General features: G+C 35.8%; 1 protein-coding gene across 2 annotated transcripts in view; it reads right to left on the bottom strand.

Annotated features, from left to right (window-relative positions):
* LOC110019214 (protein RST1) overlaps positions 1 to 22047 on the bottom strand; it is a 161105-nt gene that overhangs the window by 78986 nt on the left and 60072 nt on the right. For both annotated transcript variants that reach the window (XM_020716796.1, XM_020716797.1), the window contains exon 9: positions 10696 to 10771. In XM_020716796.1, coding sequence (XP_020572455.1) covers positions 10696 to 10771 — 76 coding nt within the window. The remainder of the gene's footprint in view (positions 1 to 10695; positions 10772 to 22047) is intronic.

Below are 22047 nucleotides of genomic sequence, written 5' to 3'. Positions count from 1 at the left end.
AGTACTAAATTTTCTAAAATTAATTCATAAAATTCAATAAAAATGAATACATTTAACTACTTATATTAAAAAACTTATATAATAAAATATATAAAATCTTACCTTGAATACTCTCATCGTTCTACAAACAAAATTTATTCTAATTAATATTTTTTTGCATTAATTAACATCAACTCATTAATATTTAATATATTTTAATTAATATAAAATGAATCTAAATTAACTTTAAACCCTAACCTTAAGAGTTTGGTTAGGTTGTCTCTGAATAAAATTGTACAAATAAAGCCTCTCTCGCCAGCCAAGCAGCAAGATCGCCTCCTCCTGCATGTGATAACCCTCGATACTCCTTTCCTACAAGTGATTCACCCCTGGATCTTCCTCTCACAAGTCGAGAAATGTTGTGGTCGATTTGGTTTCCTTATTCGTCACCTTTACAAAACCACACACATGAGTACTCCATTAGCCCACTTCTTCCTTTGCGTGTCACGACCAGATCACATGACTCCTCTTCTCTTCGGCTCGGCTAGTGCTTCTTCTCCACCGTTGTTCAAACCCGCACGTAGATCGTCAGGCTTATGCTTTCTTGAGAAGCCTCCCGCACGAAGCCGCTACAAGTTAGCCAACAATAGCATGTAAGGCTTCATCAAGGACTGCACATGCAAGATATGAAACTTCCTTCATCCTTCTTTCAACCCTGACCTTAAATCCTGTTCATGATCCTGATTCTTCCCTTTAACTTCAAAACCCTCGCTCTTTTCCTCCTCGCTCGTTGTTCTCTCTATCGTCCTCTCATTTTTATTTCTAGATTGGAATGAAGCATTTCTAACTTAAAAATAAAACTATCGAGAGAGTTAACCCCTCGAATCAACCCATCTCCAAGATAAAAATTATTTTATTATTATTATTATTATTACAAATGCGATAAAGTTGGAGAGTTTGGATTACATGGTGGAGACATTTATGCAGTGTAGATCGGACCATTAACTGCCATCATATCATGAAAAAAGGGTTCCTCTACTTATAAAAGAAGTGTAAGGAAAAATGAAAGATGTAGATCAGAAAAAAATCAAACACAAGGGCTACACTTTTATATCTAATGGGTTGACTGGTCGAAAAGAATACGCATTAATTAATTTTTTGGTTATCTCATCAACTGACACTGTATTTTTGTAGTCAATAGATGCATCTGAACATTTAAATACTACATTAAAGCTTTTTGAAACCTCGGATGCACAAATTGAGAAGAAAGGAGAAGATAATATGCTCGAAATGATCACAAATAATAACTCAAGCTATATTCTTGCAGAATGGTAATATATATTTTTTTAATATGTAAACAGTTAATTTATCAGATAATATGCTCGAAGCGACACACAACAGAACACAATCGAGAAAAGGATTCATGTAACCGACCCCACTTAGTGGAATAAGGACTTGTTGTTATTGTCAAAGTTTACAAATATTTTTTAAATTTATGTGAAATGTTTATGGAGAAGATGGCCCACATATATTAGAAACTTTAAGTTGCTCATTATATTGCTCTGATGTAAGGCATATTCATAAAATAATTGAAGTAAAAAAAATATTATCAAAAAACCCTTTGAGTTAACTGACTAAATACATAATCATGGACTAGTCCTTAATATGATGAAAAAAATATACTAATAATACAGAATTGATGATATTGGATATTGCTCGCTTTGCAACATCTTTTCTAACTCTTACTAGTATTCACAAACAAAAAGAGAATTTAAGAAGAATGTTTGTTTGTAAAGATTGAAATAAGTCAACACTTAGCTTTGATTATAAAGAGAAAAAAGCCAAGGAGATTATTCTCAACAATTGATTCTGGAACGAAGTGATTTACACTTTGGATGTTATAAGTCCTATAGAGAAGACATTAAGGTTGATAGACGGTGATAAGTGACCAACAGTATGTTATATTTATAATGCAATGGATAAAGTGAAAAAAGTAATATATGGTGCATTCATAAGAGATGAAAAGAAATATGAGCAACTTTTTCGTTTTATGAATAATAGGAGTTGTCAACTTCAATAACCATTACATCAAAATAAATATTATCTTAATCCAAAATTTTTATTAGAATAATCTATGCTACAATCAAATAAACAATTAATAGAAGGCTTATAAGCAGGCAATAGCATGTTAGTGATAGATCAAAATGAACGAAAGAGCATAGATCAAGAAATTTCTATTTATAATTATGTTGGTGGCTTATTCGCCAGTGAGCATAACATTCACAAAAGAGATAAAAAAATCGCCAAATATGAATATGATTAACTGAAACTTCTACATTATTTTGATATTTTACTTGATCAAAACTTTCTTTTAATGTGTCCAAATAATTATTATTCAGTAAGGTTATGGGAGATGTATGGTTCATCAACCTCAAATTTACAAAAATTGACTATTAAATGTGACAGAAATTGGAGTGTTTTTGAGTAGGTAAATGAATTTAAAATTTTAAAAATATTAAATAATTCATATATTTTATTGGACCATCATGTTTTTATTTTCTTTTCTTGCAAATTCATATAAAAAAAAAGAAGTAGATTAGATTAGAAGCATTTAAATGATTTAGACTTCATCAAGTACAGCTAGATTTGAAATAAAAGATTAAATTTACGAGATGTCATTAATCCAATCAATTTAGATTCTATTGATGAAGTTTGTGAGTTGTTGATTAGAGAAATGACGAATGCTAATGAGCAACAATTTGATAATGAAAATTTCACTTGGAGATAAATTGAAGATGCTTCAGAAAGATTAATCGAAAATTATCTATAAAATTTAAAAAGTCAAAAATTGAGGGGGGATGAAGATGCTTCAGAAAGATTAATCGAAAATTATCTTTAAAATTTAAAAAGTTCATCCACTTTCAGAGATGGTTCTTCATGAGATACATGTAATTTATTTACGTATGAAAGAGAAGATAAAATTGATTCACAAGAAGCGAAAAGCAAAACGAATCAGAAGTTGATAAAACTTTACTTGAATGCGGAAGTGATTATGTAAATGAAAGAGAAGATAATTAATAAAACATTTATTTAAATTGTTTTAAGAGGCTTGAGATTTTATTAAATTATGCATTAAATTTTTATTATGAATTATAAGAGCTTTTTACCTTCTTTGTTATTTTCAAGTTTCAAATTATTACAATAAATTATTAGAAATTCAATTTTGCAAATAAACACTTGAAGTTTACTGTGAGATAAAATATGTGCATCATATTTTTTTCTATGTTAAATCAAGTTCTATGTCATCTATAAAAATATTCAAACTTACATAATTGTTGATTAATGTACATTATATTTATTATTTTCATAAATATTATAAGCATTCAAGTTAATAAAAGTGTCGCTTCTCTTTGGGCTTTTTGCTTTGAAGCAAAAATAAGCCCTTGCACATTGCATTATGCTTTGAAAACATTATCTAGAACGGTGTCATTTACTATCAGTGCCCTTAAACCTTCTTTTATTTTCTTAATATTCAAACCCAAACTCAAAAGCCATACATATACCTTCCACCTAAACCTAAATCTAACTTCCAACCAACCCTATATCTTAAAAATTAGCGTTGTTCAAAACCCTAAAAAGAGTAAACCTACATGTCGTCAAGGAGAAATCCGAAAACAAAACATTCAAGGGCTTATTAAATATGATATGCAGCATAAGTACCTATAATTGCAACAAAAAATCACTAATTTTGAAAGCATTCAATATGGGCAAGTCACCCACGGTAACAACTAGAGACAAACTAGATAAAAATGATGATGAAAACCCTTTTGATCAAGAAGTTTTAAGCAATAATGAGTAAATACCACATTTATTTAGCATTAAGTCCGAGAAAAAATGACTTTGAATAGAGTTTTGATTTATAGGACTCTGATGGTTGATGGATTCGGATGAATTCCTTTGATGGCTCTGGACAAATAAATGGATCTTCGAGTTTAAGGATATTTTACATGACAGAGGTGTGAAACTAGTTGCTATTAAATTAAAGAACGTTTCCCTATATTGGGAGAATTTGAAATGTTTGTGTCAGTTAGAGGTAAGAAAATAAGATCATAATTTAGTATAGAATAAAAAAGAAGATGCAATGCAAGTATCATCTAGTATAATACATAAAAGATAACTTTTTGGGACTTCACCATTAAAGAATTTATAGTAAAATGACCAATCAATAAAGGAGTGCACAACTAAATTTAAATAGTTCATGTTGAAGTGTAAGTTAGTAGAGCCAAAAGAAAACACCATAGTTCAATATCTTGAAGGATTAGGATCTCTTATTAGCAATGTGATATAAATGCAGCCCTTTGCATGATATACAAACATTGGACTTGAAGATAGAGAAGCACGATAGCATCGGGTCCACTCCATCCTTCAAAAAGAATTAAAGTATAGAGTTGGACAGCAAAAATACATCGATCAGAGTGCCATAATTGGCCCTAGTTAGAAAAATTCAGCACATAAGCAAAAAAATGATTGATTGATCGAGTATTACAAAGATATTTCCAGCCAGAGAATGTTTCAAGTATAATGGACATAGACATAATCAATCCAACTGCATAAATAAAAAAGTGATTTCTTTGACAAAGCAAGTGCGGTGGAAAAAACTAATAATGGGGACTAATAGTGAGGACTCTAATATGAGAAATGACAGAAGTATTAGCTACTCGCAAATGAAGGTGAGATACTTGTGATTTGATGACCTATTGAAACCAATCTCAAAAGGGAGTAGTAGCAGCTTAAGAACAATATCCTTCGCAATCGTTGCATGATGAAGAAAAAGGTATACATCCTCATTATAGATAGAGATAATTGTGAGAATATAATATAATCGTTGCATACAAATTAAACCTCATCACCCAAAATTCTCAGTCATATTCTCTGACTTGATTAAAGAAAAGAAAAAAATCATTGTTGACAAAAGGTGTCTGATAAAGTTTTCATCAGAGATAAACTACATGATCAAGTGTGGATGTTGTGTCTATAAATGCTTGTCATATTTTATTAGGCAAGCCATAGCATTATAACAAGGTTGCAATTAAGATGGACACAAAAATTGATACTCATCTATAAAGGGAAGCATATTATACTTTTACTATCAGAGAGCTAGTCGTAATGAATACTCAGACAAATTTCATAGTTAGAGGTACCCTCTAAAAGAGATGCTAGTGGAATTACCCTTGAAAATGTTGGAGGGAAACGAGATAATGTTTTAGGATGTTTTGACTAATAGCATACCACCTGGATTACCACCCATGCATGAGATTCAACTGACCATAGATTTAAATCCAAAATTAGCGCTCTATAACGAACCAAATTTTATGTGACTAACAATGTATGAGAAACTCCAGAAGCAATGTCACGACCAGGACTGGGACTTGCAATTAAAGTCAGAAACGGATGGTTGAAAGATGGAAATAAATTCTCATATATTTTAATTCTATCACTAACAATGTAATACTCAAATATTTATGAAAAAGCCACTAAAGACAATAATTTAAAACTAAAGACAATAATTTAATTAACAAGTAAAAGTTCTACCCTTCCGGTTAGTCTCACCTCAGGTACACATTACTTTATCTTCTATTCATTTTATTTAAAAGTTTAAAACCTGAAAAAAAAATTATAAAAGAGCATAATGAGTTATTTAAACATGGACCTGCAACAATCACATTTCTAAATTACAGTAACCCAAGGAAAAGAAGATAATATGTATGCTGGTCTTTCATATGTTACAATATGAGACCTTATAATAATCTAAGATTGTGTCCATCATATTTACTCAATGAGAATAATCTAAAACTTCTAAATGCATTTATTTTTATTGTACTTTATAAGATTTAATCGTAACTTTTAACTTTACTTTTACTTTATATTCTTAAAACACATCTGGTCATTTGAGGATCACCGTCAAAATAATCTAACACACTCATGATCGATATAATCTCATAAATAAACCATTACACAAGTGGTTGTACAGAACTGTTTACTAAATATTATAGAATGATATTTTATAAGCATTTCTACTTAAATCTAAAATACTAATATACATGTACATCTACTATAATTTAAAAATTATTCAATAATCAATATAAAAAATTCATTATGTAACTATTTAATATATTATTTCCTACTTAACATTACGAAGAATCTATTATAATAAAAATCTCTCTGAAACATGTCATACATGAAATCAAAAATATAAAAAGAAATAATGAAAATTACTGAAATTCACAAACATAATTACCCACCTCAACCTTGTTGGCTCATATCACAGACTTCTTAAATCTCCAAGCTTAGGTTAAATTATTTTTTAACCTTAATTGGTGTGTACAATAATATTTTCCTAAATAATAATTCTAAATTAAGTAAATTAAACTTTAACTTTAATCAGAACATACCTTATGTTTCAAAGTGATTCACCCATAGATCTCGAAATGTATGCCCCATGTTGCAAATACGTCTACTTTTAGAATAAAACTAATATTAACATAATCTTAATTTAACAAATTTATAAAATTAACACAAAAAACTGATAAAGTTTTACCTTATCCTTATTGTATGAAAATCAATAATTTCTGCATCCCAATCTTATGAAGTAAAAGTTCTTCGATAAAAGAGTCATGTTATAGTATAATAGAAGCTAACATTAATATTTTTAACATTCATTTAAATTAACTAAACTTGACATTAAAGCTTAACCAACATTAAAACAATTTCGCTCGGATGCAATCTCCCTTCTCTTTCACACCAAAACCTACCACATACAATAGCTATTTTAAATTCATAAAAACTTATGTTAATATCATAACAACTTTAATATATTAAATTTATAATTAAAACTAAAAACCAAATAACTCAAATAATGATGAGCATAGCTCGGTTTCCCCACTATCCAGCATGACGCAGGTTTAAACTCCACAGGTAGGGCACGAGCTCCTCTTCCCTTGCACAAATTAGACGTCATCTACTCCCTTCTCTTCCTTTGGCTTCAATTTCCCATGCAAGCACCCGTACATAACCCTACCTTCTTTTTCAATATCGACGCGACCCAACAGATCACGCAAGACCCTTCTTTATCTCTTTCAATATTGGCTTGATCAAGAGCAGCACATGTAGAGCTCACGATTAAGGTTGCCCCGCTCCTCTCTACAAAGCCGCAAACCAACCTCCTTGACCTTCGACTAAATCTCAACCCGACACCGCACACGCATGATAACGCCTCTTCCTTCCTCTACACAAGAGTTGAACATCATTGCTTCCTTCGGCTAGGGTTCAGCACTGAGTTAGGTATGAGAAATGCACATGAATCCTTTTTCATCCTCTTCTTTCTTTCCCACTGATCGGCTAGGGCACATAGTTCACTCTCCTTTCCTCTATAACCCTCGCTCTCAGACTCTTATTCTCACTTATCTGTTGATTAGAAAAGAGGATTTGACTCTTAAGTCAAAACAAAAGAATGCATCGCCTTATGTCGATTCGATTATCCATATTATTATCATTTATATTTTTTTTATATGATTGTTACAGTCAGAATTACAATCTAATGTATTATAGCTTAGTTTGTGAGAGAACCAACCTGCGTGTTGAACTAGCTTTAATTGTGCCCAAAAAAGATATATTGTAGAGTATGTGCATAGAGAGTAGGGAACTAAACAAGAACATCATTAAATATTAGTTCCCCATTTCAAGATTAGATGACTTATTAGATCAGTTGTATAGAGCTAACTAATTTTCTGAGATAGATCCAAGTCGTTATATCACTATATTCGAATGAGACTCGGGGACGAGTGAAAGATTGCCTTCACATTGCGAATGATCATGCATTTTGGTATGTCAAATATCTCGATCACCTTTATGAGGTTGATGAACAAGATTTTCCTAGCCTTCACTAAAAAATTTAAGATTGTGTATTTTGATGGCATTCTAGTTAATAGTTATTCAAACGAGAATCATTTGCAACACTTGTTCTAGGTGTTTGGAGTTTTACAAAGCAATTGTATGGCCACCTAAAAAAGTATCATTTTCCAACACCACATACGCACGTTTTTGAATATATTGTTTCAACTACTGCATCAGGATGGCCCCCTAAAAAAAATTGGGCTATTGTGAAATGGCACAGCCCATAGTCATTTACTCGGCTCAGCTAATTCCATATACTAAATTCTTTTTATAGCATATTCATAAAAAATTTATTTCTATCGTTGCACTTTTAATAGAGACCGTCAAAGCAGACAAGTTTTCATGGTCAGATAAAGCACAAGCAAGTTTTGATGCTTTGAAATGATAGACAACCCAGAGCTGTTTTCTCTCTTCCAGCTTTCAATCAGATGCTTAAGATGAAGTGCGATACCTCCAATGTAGAGATTGGAGTTATGTTGAGTCAAGGCGGATATCTCATCTACTTCTTTAGTTAAAAGCTAAATGATTTTAAGAGAAAATATTACACCAAAGTTGGTATGCATGTCATTGTGAGAGCCCACAATCATTGGAGCCATTATTTACTGGCCAACAAATTCACTCTCAACACTGACCATTAGGCTCTGAAATTCTTGAAAAGCAAAGATAAGTTGCAGGGTAAGCTTGTATCCTAGGTCGAGTTTCTCTCTTCTTTTCATTTATGGTCAGACAAAAAGCTCGCAGCCAAAATAATATAACTAATCCATTGAGTCGCCGCTACTTGTTGATCACTAGCATGCAGTCAAAGTCAAGGTGGCTTTGAGGTATTAAGTGATGCATATGTCGTTGATGAGGATTTCTAGGAGATTTGGACCTATTGCAAGGAGAGATGTTGGGGAGTATTACATATCTGAGAGTTAGCTAATTTTCCAAAACATGCAACATAAATTTAATTTTTAGTATATTCATATTTAGATCCATAAATATTATTGTGTTGTAAAGTAGGAGTGATAAAGTTGTAATTGCCAATCTTATCTTATTCTTATTTCTTAATATTTTATGGCATATCTTATTTTGTTAAGTTAATATCTATCTAATAGTTTTATTTTTGCAATTTATTACATGATAATTTGCAATTTATACAACAACAAAGCCTTAATCCCACTACGTAGGGTCGGCTACATGAATCCTTTTGATCCATTGTGTCCTATTTTTTTGTCAAAAGCTAGGATTTCATATGAAAAATTGTCCCAACTTTACTCTGAAATCTACACTGAAAACTACCTCATAGAAAGCATCATCTCAAGAATTTTTTTATGAATGAACAATCAGTAGAAAGGGAAGGTAGAAACTATCTATGTTAGATGCATTGACTCATTGTATCAAAAAGCAAAGATTAAATATACAACCACAGGATTATGCTTTTACTTAGCAATAACCTAAAGAACATAACGATGTTAATAATGCTATAATTCTCATTCAAGAAAACATTATTTAAGAGTTGTTAATGTCAAATATATAATATATTACTTTAAATCCAGTGCCTTGCTTTACTATGTTTGAAACACACTTACATTATTGCTCACCAATGCCTAATGAACTTAAATTGATACTGTTATGTTATAATAAGTATTAAGTAGAAATAGTTACATTTATTTCATTTATTTCAAGATGTTATTGTGGTAAATACTTTCGGCTATAAAATTATTACCAGGGATAGTATGCAAATTTCAAGGATAGAAATTTCATAAAATAAAAAAGTTTGTATAAAGCTAATGTAGAGCACAAAGAAATAAGATTTTACACATTTTCAATGTTCTAATAATAATGGTGTATCTATTATCATTTTGTAACATGCAAAACTTATATATTGGGGCTCTTTTAATGTGTTCAAAGGTGACCATGAAAGAAAAATTATTATAGATCATTTTGAAAATTTATGTAAGTAGATGCTTTAAAAATACCATCATACAATTTCTTGCCACCTTAGTATTCCAAGTAGATCGTGACATGATCGACCATCAACATCTATGGGACTATCAAGAGATGACTAGCAGAGAGGTATTGGTAATAGAAAGCATGTGGTAGAGCCCAAATGTCATCTCCAAGATGGAACGACAAGGGAAAGAAGAGCTAGCCCCAAAAAGACAAAATGGAATTCAGGCTCCTCATAGGAAGGCTAGGTAGGTGGACATGGTCTACCATCATTATCAACAGAAGATGCAATGTAATCTGAGATCAAAGGCCAATGAGAGGTATAAAATGTGTGGTGGCTACAAGAAAAGAGAAACAACGGGGAAGCCTGTGAAAGAACCAAAACATGCGCCAAAACATCTAAGGCCACAAAAAACAAATACAATCATTGTAATAGAGGAAAGACAAACAGGTCAGAGTATAGACTAGGCCACAAAAAAATCCGGTACAGCAGTGAGCAGGCTCGGTTATCATGAATAGCTAAGTTGTTTGTCTTGTAGTGTCGCACCATCTAAGGCCTACATCTTCTACTCAAAACTTCAAATTAGGAAATTTAAATACTAGAAGAAATCCAGTCTCCCGAGATGACATTTTTTTTTTTTCAACTCTCTTTCACTTCTGAAATTACTAAAGAAACTTCCTGAGAGTATAACTATGGATCAACAATTATTCAAAAACCTTCTCAAGAAATACATAAATGCAAATCTTCACTCTCACTAGAATGAATTAGCACCAGAAGCAAGAAGCATGCACATACTTAGCTAGAAGTTGAAAATAATAAAGATGCCTTACTTGCAAATTTTCAAATACCCTATCAGAAACTGCCCACGCCTTACATAGCAAACGTAGGGCCACTGCACGTAGTGATCTGGAAATTGTAAACTACAGTAAGAAACGGAAACAATTAAAAGAAGGAAAAAAAACAGCTACATTAATTAAATTACAAAGCTAATAAAAAAAAGTGACTTCTTGCACATAAGCGCTAATACAGGGTGGTAAAACAAGTTTTTATATTTCCCATTCGCCAGAGTATCTTTGGAACAAAAATGTCGATTTGAATAAACACTGGAAAAAAATACATCAAAACATAGCAATATTCAGCAAGACAAGTGAAGCAATAGTAGGAATAAAACTACCTTGGGAAACACGACACAATAACCAAACGATAAGCATATTAAAAAAAAATCAAAACAAAACAAACAACAAATGTTCAAGAAAGAGGCAGAACCCACAACATAAACACTTGAGGGTACCAAATAACTGTGTTTCTAAAAGCATTTACTTTAATAAAAGTTGTCCAGTAATATTAATGCAGAAGTATCTGGCAGCCCGCAGCTACCCCAGGTCAAGATCTGGAATCTTCTGCTGAAGAAGTCAACCCATGCCCACCCTTTCTGAATTAAGTGTATATACCAATAAGCGTCATGCCAAGTGGATCGTTGTGATAAGTGGCATGCTTAATTCTTGATGAAATTATTTGGGAAAAGCTATCTACTTCTACAACCAAGTAGCCCAAACAATTAATTGGTAGTTTTTTGACATCTTAAACTTTCCAACTCTCTAATTATAGTTATCCAATTTTCTTGAATTGAATTTGCACCAGCATTAGAATATGTTCAAAAGTTGAATATATACTTAAATAAAAGTCAACTATCTGAGCCTAAGATCAAAACTGAATATGGGGTAATATCTAAAACTTAGATTGAAATTTAGATTGGATAGGTTCCTAAATGCAAAACTAAACTAACTCATCTAAGAAAACTAATAAAATAGCCCTTTTGATACTATCTATTGATATCATCAATATAATGAATGATCAGAATGATTTCAATTTTAGTTTTTCATCTTTAGTTTCTTGATTCATAAACAGAACATTAAGAAAAAAAGTAAAATTGCATCAACCTTTCAAATAATTTATGACTGATTGTTACCTTATAGAAAAGCAGAAAATTAAAACTCCATGGAAAAATATAATAGTACTCAATTCATCATGACTAGTTGATGCGGGAGCTGGATCTCCAGCAGCGGACGTGAGAGAAGGATCGCCCAAAGCGGTTATGCAGGTGCGGGCTGCGGAAGTGAGGTTTCCCGCTGTGGGAACTCGCACTGTTGAACTGGCCGTCCCAATTGAGGCCAGTTCAAGGTTAAACCCAGGTCGAGCGGCCTTGGGGCGGTAATTTAATTGGGCGGGACTGCCGCCCGGTCCTTTCCTCTTTCCTTTTCTGCTTCCTCTACATATGGAAGTATTTTAATAGCTATGTCTGGATCTTTCTTGCCACCCTGCCCCTTCCTTTTATGTAGGACTTTCATTTCTTATTTATTTCCTTTTCTTCGTCAATGGGAATCTATAAATTGTTGCTTGTTAATTGTATGGGGCGATTTTTGTTGTGTTGATTTCAGATTCCTTTGTTGAGTTGTCTCCCTGTTCTAAGGTTGTATCTGAAGAGGTGGTAGTGCTCCAGTTAGATGCTACAGCGAGTTGGTGGCGTATCATTTCCCTTTCACCTTCCCCAATCTTTCTCCTCCCCTCTCCTCAACCGTCGGTCTCCTCCCTCATTCACTTTTGCACTCAGCCATCCCACACCTGTAGCCCTATCTTGTTGTCCACCCATCCTCCCTCCTTCCCAGCACTCCACCGACTATTCCTCACTCTGCCACCGCTTTCTTTGTTGTCTAGCACCTTCCAGTCACCCTCCTGCCTTCGGTCACCTAAAACCGTCCATAGTTGTTGTCCCTGCAATTCGGCACCTTCCTCTGGCTGCCATCAGCATTCATTTGCTGCCACAACCCTTGTCGAACATTCCAATCCACCTAGCTGACCTCCACCGCCTTAGGAATACACCATAGAAGTGTTTGTTTTAGTCATTTATATTTTGTACTACTATTTTCTATTGTGTTGTGTTGTTAACACTCTCTTTACACCAATAAAAATTTAATTTTTGTGTTGTCGGTCGTTATTTTTTTTTTAAAGGAATGATTTTTGTAAAATATGAAAACAATTTTAATATAAATATGATTTTTGAAAGTAACATTTTAATTTAAAAAAAATGGATGAGACCAAACGAATTACACATATTGAATAATTTGGATGAATGAGCACGATATCACAAGTAATACACTACCCCGAAAGATAAGCATACCACTTGACAGTAAGCTCAACCACCTAAACTAAAGAGTTTGTGACATCCGTTTGGTCTGCAAAACTTTTTAGGTATGGCCGGCAAGTTCCATTACCTAATATAAGGATTAGACAACTTATTTTATTTGGGTTCCAAGTTCCCTACAGAGGTAAGTCCCTATAGTTAATTACATCTTAAATGACTGGGGTAACTTAAGAAGACTCTCGATTAAGATCAGTGGTTTTACCTTCCCAATTTCAAAATTTAGGTTTCCAAGATTGGACACGAGAAAATCAAACGTGAGTGGCTCAAATAAGAACAGTTATTTTAAGGAATCCAAATGAGCAAAAAGTAGGGGATATCACAGATCCAGGACGAATCTCGGTGATTTTTCAACTATCCTATTGTTTGGTTTTATGTCTTTGAAATAATGTTGCTCAATGTTTAATCCTGCAATTTCTTTTTAGAATTTAGGACTGACATTCGCACGATATCTGATCGTGCAAATATCCTAGAAAGACAGAAGGATTTACACCGCACCGAATGGTAACCTCGGAATCCTGAATCCTAAAAGTGTTAGGACTTAGTGTTAGGACTTATAATTGCACAAGGTTGTGTAAAAGCCTAAAGATAGGGTGAGGATTTACGTTGCGCTAAGCAAACCACCTCGAAGTCCTATGACTTGTTCTTTAAACTAAGGAAAATGTTTAGTTGACGTGAACTTATTTTGGTGTTGCAGATCCATCTCAAAGTTGTTCTTCTGTGTCCTTATCGTGCTGTCTCCGGTGTTTGCTCCAAACACTCCGTCGTAGCATCTTTGGATTCGACGTTAATTTTAAAGGGTATATGCAATTGTTTAGTCAATGTTCTGTTGTCGGGTATCTCCTATGAAACCAACTACTGGTCTCCTATTCTAAGGTATAATGTGTAAAAGTAGCAGTAGCATGTAGAAGTATAGTAACAGAATGTTAAGAAATGAACTAGCATGAAGAAATGAACTAGCATGAATTGCTGAATTGCATCAACAAAAGAACTACCACCTGGAAAACTCAAGAAAGAGCGACAAATGACCCATGATAAAAGAAATTCGAGAAAATCGCCAAATGACTCACGATGGAAATCCTAAAGTAAAAAACAGCAAATGGCAACTCAAATAAAATCACCAAAAACATAAGAAAATCCCAGAAAAAAGTCGAGTGTTTTACCAAAAATTCCAATAAAATCCCACGAAAAATCCAAAGAAAGAAAACCACAAGCACTCGGGTCGGGGCTAGGCTCAGATATTATATATTTGTACTCGAGGTACGTCGAAGGCTGCTATCGGTCACCGGGATGTGTAGAGTCTGACACTCAACTAGAAGAGTGTCCTGCTAAACCTAACTTAGGAGGGTACTTCTTAGCTCGGTACTCGTAATCAACAAGTGGACAATCAAGTTGCAATATATTTAAAATTTTTATTTTAGCATGCACATGGATTTCAGGCATACAAAAGGAAGTTGTATCAATTTTGTAGTATAAAAATGTTTTATAAATATTGTATCTATTTTTATCGTGTCAGTTCTTATCAGTTTTGAAAATTATGATTGTCCACGAGTTGATCATGTTGTCGGGCATAGAACCTCCAACAACCCAACACCCTAAAAAGGTACGAGTCCCCCGCTAGTCTTGTGTCGGTGAACGATACTATCATCCCACGGTTCATCAGTCCCAGGATTGGGTCCTGATATCGTAGGATGGAATATCATTTCGCTCTACCACGGGCGTGTCTTTGTCATCATCGCCCTAAGCTCCAAAACAAAACCGACCTACTTTCGACCTTGTTTAATGGTTTCATATATAGCAAAATGCTATATATGAGCACTTATGTATCAGACATAAGCACCGAAAATCGAACCAAGAAGCAAGGAAAAAAAGAATAAAAATGAAGATGAGAGAGAGAAGGAATTGATCCACCCAAAAGATCAAAAAGGCGAAGGGGGGCCCCCAAAACTTATGACGAAAAGACCTGAAAATGAGTGCCCAAGATCCTCGAATCAACCCAAAAGGGTATCATTTTCTCCAATTTCACGTATCATTTTCTCCAATTTCACATCATTTTCTCCAATTTCACAAATGGATCAACCCAAGAAGGGTATCCTTTCCAAATTTTATTTCAAGCAAGTTGAAACAAGCCTGAACCAATGCGACGACTACATACACAGTCCTACCACACTTATGCATTCATACACCCAAGCCTGAACTCAAATGTTACATTCACGTTATCCAAACCTTTCATATCAGATTTCCAAACTCTTCCCAGACGATAATTCAGGAGTCTTCAAACTTTTCATGAATCCAATTCACATCAATTTTATGCTCCCCAAAACGAAGTTCTAAGGCCTCAAATTTTCACAAATCGAAAAAAAGGGATGTAATTTTCAAACGGCCACTTTCTAACCTCCAAAACCTCGCATGTAACATCAAAATGCCACTGCTAATAGCCTCAAAATCGCAACTCAAAATGTCTTACAAAAATCTACTTCAAAGGCTCAAAAACTGCAGCACAAAAATCTCCAAAAATCACAGTTAAACATTATCAAAACAAATAAAGCCTCAAACTGCAGCTACCAACCCCCCAAAACCACAACCATATACTACCAAATAAAGCCTCCAACTGTGGCTCGAAGCCGCAGCCAAACACGCCTCAAAGCTGTCCCAAACATCTAAAAGATCATCTTGTGGAAAAAGTAACAAGAATTGAAGTATTTCACCTTGCAAATATTAAAGCCATTCAATTCCACCTTAAAACGAAAGTTTCCAATGAGATATGAACCCAACACCACATAGAGGAACCCAAACAGATACTCTCGGGTAGGAGCAGCAGAAGGAGCCACCAACCACACTCATTCACAAAAGAGCCACAGAAGAAGGCTCACTGCCAGGGGAAGCAAGAAGAGAGAGAACCCCAAACCAACCACAGCACAAACCAAGGAACCACAACAGGAAGGCTCACGGCCAGGGGCAGCAAGGAGAAAGCCAAGTCCAAACCAACCACGGCACAAACCAAGGAACCACAACAGAAAGGCTCACGACCAAAGGCAGAAGGAGAGAGCCAAGCCCAAATTCAACACAAAGGAGCCACAAGAGAAGGCTCACGGCCAGGGACAGCAGTACAGAAAAAACCACCATCCACATTCAACATAAAAGAGACACAGGAGAAGACTCACGGCTAGGGGCAGCAAGGAGAAAGTCAATCCCAAACCAACCACATTCAACATAAAAGAGCCAGTGGAGAAGGTTCACGGCCAGGGGCAGTAAGGAGAAAGTCAAGCACAAATTCAACACAAAGGAGTCATAGGAAAAGGTTTACCGCCAGGGACAGCAGAGGGGAATTCGAGCCCAGACCATTCACAAAGAATTCATAGATAAGGAATCACGGCCAAAAGGGGGTCACGGCTAGGAACAACAAGAAGAAAGCCAAGCACAAACCCCAAGCCAAAAGCTCAAAACCTTAGAATTAAATCAAGCTTAGTTGCTCATACATTTCAAACTAAGGAAGCAGCAGCAAGGGCCAAAGCCAAACCACCAAAATCAGCCGCAAAAGGCTATAAAAAGACAATTTTTTTTTAATTTAATGTATTATGAATAGAGAATGCAGTAAAGAAACAACAAAACAAGGCCCCAAAGCAAAGCTTTCAAAGCTCCCAAAATTAAATTTTAAAAAAAATCACCAGCATATACTTCGAACAGGGTCAGCCATGGGAAGTTAAAATCGAGACCTGCAAGTGGCCAAAACCAAGCAGCCATTCAACTAATCCAAGCCCAACAAAGAGGCCAAACCAAGCAGCCATACTACTAAACCGAGCCCAACAAGGGGGCCAAAACCAAGCAGCCATACAACTAAATCGAGCCCACCAAAGAGGCCAAAACAGAGCCACCAAAAATCAGATTCCACAAAGCCTTAAAACCCAAAATTTGCACCCAGCATATACTTCGAACAGGGACAGGTAACAAGAAACAGAGAAACACACCTGAGTCCCTAAAGCCAACATCCCAAAGCATCGAGACGAACTCCAGCATGTATTTGAACAGGGGCAACAATAATAGAGAGCTTAAGAATCAAGTCCCAAATCAATATTTCATTTAGCATGTATTTCAAATAGGTAAATAGCATCATAGAGCAAAACTGAGACCTCCAAATAGGCTCCTAATAGATTTGAAACAATAAATTTCCATCCAACATGCATTTCGAGCAGAAAAAGGCAGCCCCATGGATTATGTTCAAGCTCATTAATCCTATAACCATTCTCATTCTTAATGCTAAGCTCAAATAAATCTTAAAGTAGCCTTAATTTCCCAATTCCAGGTGCATTAGAAAGAACATGATTCAGAAGCGATTCCAAGTGATGCAGACTAGAAGAAGGAAGAGGGTCACATTTTGATGAAGATTCAAAGCAAACTCAAGAACATGCCTAAGAAAATAAAATCAGCAACACCTCCCTTAAGAACCTCGATGGAAAAGCACAAATCTTCTAAAAATAAGCCTCGAGAATACAGCAGCGAGATGCCTTAATTTCTCTTTTCCTCTCAAAATTTTTAACAACCCAGAAGAGTACCCTAAGAAGCTCTATTATAGGCAGAGATGAGAGGGGGACAGCCACCTACCACGATTTCGTGGTCGAATAAAACAACAGGGAAGGAATCGCCACAATAAAGAAGGAGAAGGTAAAGTCTTGAGAATAAGAAGGGTCGGCCGGCCCATCCCCTAAGATTGGAGAGTCGAGAGGTCAAGCGGCCACGCGAGGAAAGAGAATAGTCGAGAGAAGGGGGAGATCGCTGCGTGGATGAGTCACGGGATTAAGGCACGAGAGGGGGCGAGCTGAGCGAGTCGCGATCGGGATGAAACGAGGGTCACGCACTCGGGTAGGGATTAAGTAGGGTTTAGAATTATAAATGTCATTATAATTAATAATATAAATATAAAAATATTTAATATTTCCAAAATAATATTTGATTTGTACTTTTTTATTCGTGCGTCACAACATAACAAAATGGATGTCATTTTTAAGTAATTCTGACGTTCTGAATACGTTGGCGTGGTCCGTTTCGTCGTCGGAGATTTTTTTGATGAATTCATCGATTTGCATGCAATTTGCTCGTGTCCGAAAATTATAGCAATATGGGTGTCTTCCCTAGCTAAAATTGGTGTCTTGGACACGTTGGCACAGTCTATTTTATCATCGGGGGTCGTCCGGAGAAGTTCGCATTTTTATTCATTCTTTAAGTTGAATTCTAGTCTGATCTTGTGCAACTTAGTGAATTTTGTGCATTTTTTGTGTGTGAAGACGATAAAGTCCTGAAGAGGTTTTTCTAGTGTTTGAGATCCTATTGGGAACTTCTCCTTGAGTCTCTACATGATAGTCCTTAACCACTCAACCATACGACGATGGTTTTGAGATCATCAATGCAAGACATCACAAGAGAAATAGGACGGTTGGAATTTCTAAGGAGATGGATTCCAATACTAGTTTTCTAAGATAGTCAATAGGAACCCCTAAAGCTAGATCCTAGGATCCGAAGGAAAAGAGTAATGATCTAAAAATGAGGTCAACAAATGGACCCCCAATAGGTGTGGTGTGCTGACCAAGCACATCGTGCGTATTGGTGTTGATCGAATGGATCAACAAACCAAAGAATTCTTTAAGTGGACTAACCAAGGATTGCATCGAATGGATCAACAAACCAAAGAATTCTTTAAGTAGACTAACCAAGGATTGCACTTGAGTTGGGTTCCCAATCAGGAACCCACAACTCGAGAAAGATTTTGTGACTGAATGAGTTGGGCCCTCTGCTGGAGAGTTCCCAACACAAACGCAAGAGTACACTGAAGATTTTTTTTTTAGATTTTCACTGGGGATAAGCAGGTGTATTTTCAAACCGTGATTGTGAGTTTGAGCTTTCCAATTTGAATGTCAATTTGATTTACTTGTCAATTTAATTGTGCTGTGGAAATTTGAAGGAGTTTATGAATTGTTTGATTTATGAGAATTTGTGAAGAGTTGCGGAATATATGTAGAAGTTAAAGGAATCGGAATTTCTGCACCGATCCTGAAATTTGCATTTGATGAAATCAAAAGCCTTAACATCCATATAGTGGGGATTCACACCAATCTTCGGGGAATTTTGATTTTTGAATGATTCAGAAACCGTAACATCCATTGAAGGAGATCTCACACCGATCCTCGGGGAATTTGATTTTTGAAGGAATCAGAAGCCTTAACATCCATTGAAGGAGGTCTCACACCGATCCTCCAGAATTTGATTTTTGAAGGAATCAGAAGTCTTAATATCCATTGAAGGGGGTCTCACACCGATTCTCAAGAATTTGATTTTTGAATGAATCGGAAGCCTTAACATCCATTAAAGGGGGTCTCACACCAATCCTCGGAGATAACATGAGAATAGGATGTCGCTTTCAGGGGCTCACACCTATCTCGAAGGAAACATGAGAATAGGATGCCGCTTTCAGGGACTCGCACCAATCTCGAAAGAAATATGAGAATAGAACGCTGCTTTCAGGGACTCACACCTATCTCGAAGGAAACATGAGAAAAGGATGCCGCTTTCAGGGACTCACACCTATCCTTGGAGATTTGATTTTTGAATCTTATGAAAAGTTTCTGGGAGGTTTGTGAAATTCTTATGGAGCTTGTAGAATTCAGGAGAGTTGTGAAAAATGCATGTAGTAATTTATGCAGTGTAGAATTTTGTGAAAGTTTATGTGGAATTTGTGAAAATTTATGTTGTGTAAAGAATGTAGGTCGAAGTTTGTGAAGTCAAAGAAACTAAACCAGCTCGGACAACCGTCGGGGACATTACATCCAAACTAGATTTAGTCGAGAAATTACGACTGTCAAGAAAATTGCGCCAAATCTTAGGGAAAAATAGGTCACATTAGGAAAGAATGTCAGAAACTTAAACCAATCCCAAGAGGTGATCAAACAAAATATTCATGCGATAAGAGATGTGGTTCCGTAGAACCAGCCAACCCTCATTCACACGAGCAATAGGACCCAGAGTTCCTGTGGGAGGAAACTTCAGGCCAAGAGAAATGACGCTGGTGATAGATCGAGAAGGCTCAAATTGACCAGGCCGAAAATTGAAGTGATGTTCAAAATTTTGATTTTTATTGTTTTGCTTATTTGGATCGGTGTTGTGTTTCATTTCATTTTAATGTTGAGATTTATTTGATATTGAATTTTATTTTGTTGCATTTGTTTTAAGATTTCGACCTAATTTTAGACAGGTGCAGCATTCGTGTTTCTAAGAGTAAAGTTGTCTTTGAAACACCGAGATATATGCCTCCTTCACCTCCCAACCCTAAACTCTAGTCATGCCAACAGCAAGATAAATGCCTGAGCCTTTATGAGAGGAAATACGACAAGAGATTTGCCAACTTCAGCGGAGGATTACAAACATGAAAGATGAAATCCAATGGGAGGCTAACCTCGACCGTGATCCGAAAGATCAAAGGGAAAAAAGAGAAAGTAAAATATGAAGATAAAGCGGAAAACACAGCGCTAATTCCTACCAACTTACCACCGCCAAAGGTTGCAAACTCTAGTTTCTAATGTGGAGCGACGGCATTTTCAAGCGACCACCTTGTGCTACTATCCAGTGAAACGAATTCGTTAATCTGTCACATCGAGAAAATGTTGCAAGTGCCACGTATTTAAACATGTTGAAGCAGAATGCACAACTCGGAGAACGATCAACTTCACTAGCAGGGAGTCATTGAAAAGTTGGGTAAAGACACTGCAACCACTAAAGAGCAATTCAAATGAGAATTTTCATTCGATGAAGTCTTCCCCCACGGAACTCCTCTGTTCGTGGATACATCCAAAGCTTTTCCTCCATGTGATCAAAAGGAACATGCAATTTTTAATGAGATTGTGGTTTCTGCTCTCCTAGATGATAGAGAACTTTTTGTTGAGACATATAAAGATTGCACAAACCAGAAGAAGTTATAATTTAAAATTTCAGTTGATGGTCTTGGTGACGGCCAACTGATATCATCATAGGCGGCTACACTTCCAACCTTTGTCCCCAGTGTTCCATATAAAAAGACAAAAGGCCAAGGTGAAGCTTTTGTCATTGGAACACAGCAGAAGATGTAAGTTCTCCAAAACTTCAAGAATCAGAGGAAAAAGCCAAAAAATAATAAGAATCACTAATCAACCTAACTCCTGCAAACCCTCCACCTCGCTGAGGCCCAACCTGTAGTGGATGAGAAGCATATGAGATATTTACTTGTTCGGAATTTGGCTCAGGAGAACCTACATTGTTGTGTACCTCCGGCACAGATTATGCCCAATCAGAACGGATCAATGAGGAGGTATGCTTGCAAGTGGGAAAAGCTTCGTAGATGCTTTAGGAGTCAGTCAAGTCACCAGTGGGATTCATGAACGGTTGGCGAGAACTAGATGCTTCGACAGATTGAGTCAAAGTTGCCCAACCTTGGGAGACTGACGAGAAAGTGGGATCTCCCGCAGCGGAAGCAGAAGCAGGATCTCTCGGAGCGGGAACACGGGAACGAGGTTTCCCATAGCTGGAACTCCCGTTGTTGAACCGGCCGGTCCAGGGTAAACTCAAGCTGAGCGACCTAGGGACGGTAAATTGATGGGGAGGGCCCCTCTCCTCCTTCCATTCTTGTTTCTTCTTCATATGGAAGTATTTTAATGGTTATTTCTGGATCTTCCTCCCCACCTGACCTTTTGTGTGGGAGTTGGGAGTTTTCTTCTTTATTTCATTCCTTTTCTTCTTTAATGAGAGTCTATAAATTATTATTTTTTGATTGTAGGGGGCAATTTTTGTTGTGTGTTGATTTCAAATTCCTTTGTGAAGCTCTCTCCCTATTCTAAGGTTGTATCTGACGAATTGGTGGTGCCCCGGCTGTATCCTAGTCCAATGTGGTGTTGTATCATTTCCCTTTCCCTAATCCTTCTCTTCCCCTCTCCTTAGTCGTCGGTCTCTCCCCCCCCAACAG

Source organism: Phalaenopsis equestris, unplaced genomic scaffold, assembly GCF_001263595.1.
Source record: "Phalaenopsis equestris unplaced genomic scaffold, ASM126359v1 Scaffold000054, whole genome shotgun sequence".
Taxonomy (NCBI): domain Eukaryota; kingdom Viridiplantae; phylum Streptophyta; class Magnoliopsida; order Asparagales; family Orchidaceae; genus Phalaenopsis; species Phalaenopsis equestris.
This window is presented reverse-complemented; position numbering and strand designations above follow the sequence as displayed.